This window comes from Dipodomys ordii, unplaced genomic scaffold (assembly GCF_000151885.1).
Source record: "Dipodomys ordii isolate 6190 unplaced genomic scaffold, Dord_2.0 Scaffold18, whole genome shotgun sequence".
NCBI lineage: Eukaryota > Metazoa > Chordata > Mammalia > Rodentia > Heteromyidae > Dipodomys > Dipodomys ordii.
The window spans coordinates 7,781,533-7,789,846 of record NW_012267234.1 but is presented as its reverse complement, the minus strand read 5'-3'; the positions used below and the strand labels follow the sequence as shown (position 1 = coordinate 7,789,846).

Genomic DNA, 8,314 nt, shown 5'->3' with positions numbered 1-8,314 from the left:
GGCTCCCTGAGATTGTGCCCCTTTCCTGGCAGTGGCGATCTTTGGCCACCCCCATTGGCTGTCCTGTCCCTCCCACTGGCTCTGGGGACCTCCCACCCTGATAGCAGATAAGGCCAGCCTGGGACTGCTTCATCTGGCAGTAGGCATTGGGTTGGAATGGGGCTGCCTGGCTCCCTGTGGCAGTGGACACTGCTGCTGCTGCTGCTCCCCCCTGCCGCCCCCTTCTGGCTCTTCAATGTGCTCTTCCCCCCGCATACCACGCCCAAGGCCGAACTCAGTAACCACACACCGCCTGTCATTCTCGGTAAGCCCCCGCCAGGTCCCTGATGCACCAGACCACACCTTGGGAGGCCTGACTCCCCAGCCCCTGATAGCAGATGTTGCCCAGGCTCTTCTGCCCTTGCATTAACCCTGATTTCACTTCCATTGGGGGAGGCCAAAGGCTTGTCCTCCAGAGAAATCACCCCATCTTTTACCACACTTTTCTGTGTTTACTACAGGAGGGTAAGGTGGGAAGGACAGGAGTGCCTGAGGTTTGGTCAGGGCATTCTAGCTGTAGTCAGTTGGAACCACACTGGGCCCTGGAACAAGCCCCTACTACTTCTTGCCCCCCCCACCACCACCAAGGACATGATGCCCAACCCAAGGCGGGAAAGCAGGAGAGGCTCACGAATGCCTGCCCCCTTCTCAGGCCCAGCCCCCAACCCCATACCTGTGTTTTTACCTTGGACTTTGGCGGTAATGGGAAGCCAGGCTGGATGTTTGCTTTGTGGGGGCAGGGGGTCAGTGGCCTTGGCTCCTGTAACTCCCCTGCCTGAAGGGAGCCCTTGCTTTGGGCTACTGGGGGGCAGGGGTGTGTAGGGTCTGGGATCAGGAGGAAAGAAGTATGGTTAGTACCTGGGAGCTGAGGGTATGGGAGTTGGAGGGGTGGGGTTGGTCTGGGGGTGAGGGGAAGCCGAGGAGTCCAGAATGAGAGCCAGTGCCCACAGTGCCTGGCTGCCTGGGAAATCAGCTAGAAGCCAAGCTGGACAAGCCGGATGTAGTGAACTGGATGTGCTACCGCAAGACAGAGGACTTCTTTACCATCTGGCTGGATCTCAATATGTTTCTGCCCCTTGGGGTGGACTGCTGGATTGATAATACCAGGTATGTTGTGCCTTGTGTTTTGCCTACCTCCGCCCCCCAGCCCTTGGCTACTGATGGCTGAATGTCGCACTGTCCTCAGGGTTGTATACAATCGCAGTTCTGGACGTGTTTCCAATGCCCCTGGTGTACAGATCCGTGTCCCTGGCTTTGGCAAGACCTACTCGGTTGAGTACTTAGACAAAAACAAGCTAGCAGGTGTGTGAACAGAGAACAGCCGAGGGCTCTGGGCTGTGGTGGGCTAGCAGGGCTGGCCTGTAGATGTCATGACCAGAACCCTCATGCTGCTGGCTTCCTACAGGTTACATGCACACACTGGTGCAGAATCTGGTCAACAATGGGTATGTGCGGGATGAGACAGTGCGGGCTGCCCCTTATGACTGGCGGCTGGAGCCTGGTGAGTGTCTGCTAGTCATGGTTTTGGGGTAGGGCAGGTGGCACTTGACTCCAACTTCTTTGACCCTTGCCCCACCTGCAGGCCAGCAGGAGGAGTACTACCAGAAGCTGGCGGGGCTAGTGGAGGAGATGCACGCTACCTATGGGAAGCCTGTCTTCCTCATTGGACACAGCCTTGGCTGCCTGCACTTGCTCTATTTCTTGCTGCGTCAGCCTCAGTCCTGGAAGGACCGCTTCATCGATGGTTTCATCTCTCTTGGGGCTCCTTGGGGAGGCTCTATCAAGCCCATGTTGGTCTTGGCCTCAGGTGAGAGGGCCTCTGATTATTTGTGTCCAGTGGGAGGTGGGGGAAGAATGAAGCTTGATGGCAGAGCTGCTATCACTTTAGTTCAGGATGGCATGCAAGGTATTGTCTACCACCCTGGGGCATACCTGCTATCATTTCCATCCTTGCCTGTAACCCTGGAGGGCTATTAGGGTGGTCTCTTTTAGTCTATGTCAATGATGACAAAAGGGAAGTTATACACCCCAGCAATCTGACTCTAACCCAAGTTTGTTCCTTGTTGCCTCAGGTCTTGCCCACCCAGCTTTTAGTTGCTGCTGCCAGGGGTCCCTGTACTCAGGGATCTGCTTTATTGAGGACAGATCAGCGAGTCAGGGCTCCTGCCCTTCCTTAAGGATAGCTCCTGAGTCCCAGCACCAGCACAGCATAATTACATGCCATGCACAGCCATGCTGCACCTTCTCCCCTACAAGTTGTCAACTTCCCTCTCCTGATTAACATTGTACCACTGGCCAGGCACTGGGGGTTCACACTTACACTCCTAACTATTCAGAAGGCTGAGATCTGAGGACTGCCACCTCCTCAGAGAGGCCATCATGGCCTCTCATTGAATAAGCACACAACAAGCACCTTTTTTGGATATCAGTCCTGCTCTGATCTGTGGCTTAGAGTCCAACTCTGTGAGGGAACAAGAATGTGCAGTAGAATTCAAGGGTTTTGCACATGCTAGGTCAGCACCCTTACCATTAAGCTATTCCCTATCCCTAGGAACAAGCTTGGGCAACCCACTTACACTGGGGCAAATGGTGAGCTGAGCCCGGCTCCTTGTCCCACCATGCTCCCTGTCCATAGGTGACAACCAGGGCATTCCGATCATGTCCAGCATCAAACTGAGAGAGAAGCAGCGAATAACTACGACTTCCCCGTGGATGTTTCCTGCCCACCAGGTGTGGCCTGAGGACCACGTGTTCATTTCCACACCAAGCTTCAACTACACAGGCCATGACTTCCAACGCTTCTTTGCTGATTTGCACTTTGAGGAAGGCTGGTACATGTGGCTTCAGTCACGTGACCTGCTGGCAGGCCTCCCAGCACCTGGTGTGGAAGTTTACTGTCTGTATGGTGTGGGTCTGCCCACACCCCGCACCTACATTTATGATGATGGTTTTCCCTACACGGACCCTGTGGCTATGCTCTATGAGGATGGTGATGACACCGTAGCCACACGCAGCATGGAGCTCTGTGGCTACTGGCAGGGCCGCCAACCACAGCCGGTACACTTGCTGCCCCTGAATGGGACACAGCACCTCAACATGGTCTTCAGCAACAAGACACTAGAGCACATCAATGCCATCCTTCTGGGTGCTTACCGCAGTCACACTCAGGCTCCCTGAATAAACACTTTTAACTGCCATGAGCCCTGTGTGCTGTAGATTAAGGGCCCCTGTGCAAAGATTCATGCATCACCAACCACAAACCAGTGCTTAGTGGGGCCTATGGCAAGATGGGCCCACCTAAAGCCTGAAACTGAACTGTATACACTGAGCTGACTTCCCATTTTTCTGGTTGAGCTGTTCAAGGAGCTTTATCTGTGTCTGGCTCTGTGCTGGGCACTAGGACTATAGCCCGCTGGACTCAAAGAACTGTAAGAGAAAAAGGATGGGATGATCTGAGCTGCTTTTCCCTGTTCTCGGAAGGGAAGGGGAGATGGCCTGTCTAGTGCTCGGTGGGTAACAGATATAAACGAGTTTAGATCCTGGGAAATGGGGGTGCTATTTGTTGGTGTGTACAAAGCCCTGGACTCAAACTCTAGTTCTAAAAAAAAAATGATTTATTTTGCTGGACGTCTGTGGCTCACACCTGTAATACAAGCTACTCAGGAAAATCTGAGACTTTTCTCTTGGATTAAGCAATAAAAAAAAAAAAACAGAAGTGGGGCTGGGAAGGTGGCTCAGTGATAGAACACTTGCCTTGCATGCATGAGGCCCTGGGTTCAATTCCTCAGCACCACAAAAGCAGGGGAAAAAAAGCCGGAAGTGGCGCTGTGGCTTAAGTGGTAGAGTGCTAGCCTTGAGCTGAAGAGCTGAGGGACAGCGCTCACGCCCAAAGTTCGGGCCCACAACTGGACCCCCCCCAAAAAAATACCAAAAAACAAGTGGAGCTACTGTAGCTCAAGTGGTAGTGCACTAGCCTTGAGTCCAAAAGCTTAGGGACAGTGCCCAGACCCTGAGTTCAAGCCCCAGGACCAGCACAGAAATGGATTTAGAATCTTGGAAGTGATAGCTATTAATCACATCATTTCACTAATTAACACCTTGTTCTTTTTGTGTGCTATGGACTGATCCCAAGTATACTGCACATGCTAGGCAATACTGGCCTATTCTCAGTCCCTGAGCTAATGAAGCTAAATCCTGTGAAACAAATTTTGGGAAGCAGCAAGATGCCAAGCTTTGGGGTCAGAAAGGCTTCCTAGAAGAGGTGGGACCTACACTGAGGCCAGAGGGCTCAGAAGGGAAACTTGGGTTTGAGCCCAAGAGTTGTGTGCAGATGCTAAGAGATTCCAACTAGGAAAACTGACCAGAATTCCACACTAGGAAGGGATAAGAAACCCAAGCCGCTGCACATGCTAAGCAAGCACAGTGCACTGGACCCACAGTGCCCTTCTTAGGGAGAAGATGACAGGACTAGTCACTGTGGCTGAAGACTGAGCCTTAATAGTTGAGATTTGTGGCAGGAGACAAAGACAACAAGAGCAGAAATAGGAAGAATGTGACAAGAAACAAATCAACTAGGCCAGTAACAATGCAGATTAACCACGGGTTTGACAGCTTTAGGGTGTTGGCAGATGAGGCAGAGCTTTGATCTATCAGGGTGAAAAGTGGTCAGAATTGAACCACTTCTACATATGGGGTGGTTTGTCCTATCTCAAAAGAGGACCTAGGGAGCGGCATGGAGGGCCTGGCAAGGGACACTGCCCCACTCCAAAGCTATCTAAGGCCAGAGATGAAAGTGAAAGAGGAAACGCAAAGCGGCCATGTTCAGGGTGGAGGCAAAAGTGAAAGCTGGAAACGTTAACTAGCCTGGAAGTCCCCAGACGCCAGGGTTTTCTGCTCCCCTTGGCCCCACTCTTCAGAAGGGCCCATAGAACCTGGGTCAAAACCTGCCCTCCTGAGATGCATAAGCCAGTACTGGCGCCCCAAGGGGGCTTCTCCTTCGAGAACTGCCAGAGGTGAGGAGATGTGTTTTAGTCACCAGTTGCTGGTGCTTTGTTCTGGCCTTTTCCTGGGAGGCCGTGGGGGTGTGGAAGGAAGGGGTGAGTTGGGAGACTTGGGTTTCAGGCTCACCCGCGGAGATGAGGGAGGCCTGGAAACGTGGGGGAGATGCAACTGGCGCGGAACTAACTGGACAACCTCCGTTTCCAGAAATGCATCCTTGGAACGCGTCCTCCCGGGGCTCCGAGTCCCTCGTGCACGTAAGACCGGCACCACCATTGCGGGACTCGTGTTCCGAGTAAGGGGAACGGGGCTTCTGGGGAGCTGGCGGGGAAGCTGCGGGGAGAGCGGCGCGGGGGCTGAGGCAGGGCCCCTCCTCTGCAGGACGGGGTCATCCTGGGCGCGGATACGCGGGCCACGAGCGACTCGGTCGTGGCGGACAAGAGCTGCGAGAAGATCCACTTCATCGCTCCCAAAATCTAGTAAGAACCCAGCTCCCCCTCGCCAGAAGCTCCCGCCGCCCCACGCCAGCCAGCCCGCACACACCCACCCTCCCTTCGCCCTCAGCTGCTGTGGGGCTGGAGTAGCTGCGGATGCCGAGATGACCACGCGGATGGCGGCCTCCAACATGGAGCTGCACGCGCTGTCCACTGGCCGAGAGCCGCGGGTGGCCACGGTGACCCGCATGCTACGCCAGACACTTTTCCGGTGCGGGGACGAGAAGCCTCAGAGAGGGGGACGTCCATTGCTGGACGGACAGGCCTGATAGGAGGAGGGACTGGAGAAAGGGCGGGACTTCCATGTTCCTAGAACGGGAAGAGGCGGGGACAAGAGAAGTAGGCTACCGGAAGTGGTGACGTCACTGGGAGCGGGTCTCGGGGGCGGGACATGGAGGCGGTCCCATCAATCCACCGGCAGGTATCAAGGCCATGTGGGCGCGTCGCTCGTCGTGGGCGGGGTAGACCCGACTGGACCGCAGCTGTACAGTGTGCATCCCCACGGCTCCTACAGCCGTCTGCCCTTCACGGCCCTGGGTGAGCTCCTCCCTTCCCCACCAACTCTGCCCCTACAAGCTTTCTCATGTTTGTCCCCGAGCTGACCGCTTAGGTCTCTCCCGCCTGCAGGCTCCGGACAAGATGCGGCCCTCGCCGTGCTGGAAGACAGGTTCCAGCCAAACATGACGGTAAACGATCTCTGCGCCCCACTACTTGGTCTCTAAGGGGAAGCGTACCGGAAATCGGGGGGAGTGTAAAGGAACCCTAAGCCAAGTGTAGAAGTAGGGGGAGACTTAGAGGTGACCGAGTACAGACTGAGTGATGATAAAGAAGTGGGGATCCCTTAAGTACCAAAGCTTGATGGCTAGGAAAAGCTTAGGGAAGAGGAAAATCCCAGTAGGGTCCTATGAGGTCTGAAGTGTGGACTTTGGAGAAGAGTGGAAGTGGGTGACTAGTTTTAGAGGTGGCTGAGGTCCAGAAACACAGTGAACCAGAGGATTAGAGTCCAAGACCAGATTAGATGGGTGGGCAGACTGCTAGAAGAGGGGCCACAATGTAGGTAACTCAGAAGTTTGCAAAGAGGGACAGTGGATGGAAGGAACCCAAAGCTTTGGAAGAGGGAAGCAGAGACCAAGGTAAGGGAATACGGAAGCGGAAAGATGAGATTGGGTGTGCATAAAGGGGAAGTAAGCTAGGATTTCAGATTAATTCTCCAGAGGGAAGCCTGAGGTAACACCAGAGGGCTCATCAGACCTCACACACACATTACCACAGATGGAGGCTGCACAGGAACTGCTGGTGGAAGCCATCACTGCAGGGATCCTGGGTGATCTGGGCTCTGGGGGTAGTGTGGATGCATGTGTGATCACCGCAACCAGTGCCAAACTGCTGCGAACACTGAGCACACCCACAAAGCCCATGAAAAGGTGAGAGCAGAAGGGGAAGCACAAATGATGGAGCAGTAGCAGGGGCCACAAACAGGTTAGTTGCAAAAACAAGGTATGTTGAACCTCTTCCTCCTCCCTCCTAGGCATGCCGGATACCACTTTGCTCCTGGAACCACTGCTGTCATGACCCAGGAAATAAGGCCATTAAACCTAGAGCTCCTGGAGGAAACTGTGCAGGCCATGGACGTGGTGTGAGTGGTCTGAAACATAAATCCAGAAACTATCAACTACTAAACAAATGGCTGTGTCATTTTTAGATGGAGCATGGTAGGCAGGAAAGCTCTATAGCTAAGGTATTTCTGTAGGGTCCCTGGCTCCCACACCTCCAGTGTAGACTAAGAAGTGTCCTTTACACTACCTCAGGCATCTAGTCCCTCCAGAACCCCAGTCTTAGCTAGTGTTGCAGGATGGAGGTGGAAAGCTCCACTGTTTTCCCTCCAAACCTTTCTTTTGATCTGACCAAACTGTACACCTTCTCCATACCACTTCACTGCCTTGCTTTTGCCCTGTACTGATGACTACTGTAAAACCCACAAAGCTCCATGGACAAACCCTACCCAGAGCTTCTCTCTGGACCATCAGTGACCCAAATAAAGCTCACATCTCAGTCAGATCTGGCTTGGGCCTTAGGAATACAGTGATGACAGAGGGACTGTTTCCTAAACCAATAGCAAATTTTCACTGAGCAACCCTCACTCCTCCAATGCTGTGAGACACCTCAGATGACCTGTGAGACACCTCAGATGGCCAGACTTACCTGAGTCACTTACATAAAGCTGATCTTCATTGCACAGGCTGGGCTATGAGTAGAGAGACTTCAATGTGAGCAGAGAGATCAACATTAAGTTTCCTGGATGATAGAGATCACGGACTCATTGGGCAGAGATAATACATTATCTTTTAGGCTTAGCTGAGTTTTCTGGGATGCACATCCTGTCTTCAAGATAGCTGGCTTCTCCCTTATCATATGGTAATACCTACTACAAAATTTATCATGGACCTCGGGTGCTTGCGGAATGAACCATTTACTCACAGTAAATTTACCTCCCTAAGAAAAACAGTTTTAGGGGCTGGGAAGGTGGCTCAGTGGTAGAGTGCTTGCCTTGCATGCATGAGGCCCTGGGTTCGATTCCTCAGCACCACATAAGCAGAAAAAGCTGGAAATGACGCTGTGGCTCAAGTGGTAGAGCAGCTAGCCTTGAGCTGAAGAGCTGAGGGACAGCGCCCAGGCCCAGAGTTCAGGCCCCCCGACCGGAAAAAAAAAAAAAAAAAGAAAAGAAAAACAGTTTTAGCCAGATGTGATGTCACAGACCTGTAATTCTAGCTCTCAGGAGGTAG

The 8,314-nt window shown here is 53.2% G+C and overlaps 2 protein-coding genes across 3 annotated transcripts; both read left to right on the top strand.

The window, feature by feature from the left end:
* The first annotated feature begins 14 nt into the window (after positions 1 to 14).
* Lcat (lecithin-cholesterol acyltransferase) lies at positions 15 to 3,618 on the top strand. Its single transcript, XM_013012870.1, has 6 exons — positions 15 to 304; positions 990 to 1,146; positions 1,226 to 1,341; positions 1,445 to 1,540; positions 1,622 to 1,846; positions 2,675 to 3,618. Exons 1-6 carry the CDS (start codon positions 157 to 159, stop codon positions 3,214 to 3,216), a joined length of 1,284 nt encoding a protein of 427 aa, XP_012868324.1. The 5' UTR covers positions 15 to 156; the 3' UTR covers positions 3,217 to 3,618.
* Positions 3,619 to 4,858: 1,240 nt separating this feature from the next.
* On the top strand, positions 4,859 to 7,215 carry Psmb10 (proteasome (prosome, macropain) subunit, beta type, 10). Of its 2 annotated transcripts, none has more exons than XM_013013011.1 (8): positions 4,859 to 5,051; positions 5,245 to 5,294; positions 5,419 to 5,516; positions 5,602 to 5,742; positions 5,953 to 6,068; positions 6,159 to 6,217; positions 6,804 to 6,955; positions 7,060 to 7,215. In XM_013013011.1, the coding sequence occupies exons 2-8, from the start codon at positions 5,247 to 5,249 to the stop codon at positions 7,169 to 7,171; spliced, it is 726 nt and encodes a 241-aa protein (XP_012868465.1). In that variant the 5' UTR covers positions 4,859 to 5,051; positions 5,245 to 5,246; the 3' UTR covers positions 7,172 to 7,215. The 2 variants fall into 2 exon arrangements, with proteins under 2 accessions (XP_012868465.1, XP_012868464.1); XM_013013010.1 differs by having other exon boundaries at positions 4,860 to 5,051; positions 5,245 to 5,332.
* Positions 7,216 to 8,314: the final 1,099 nt, after the last annotated feature.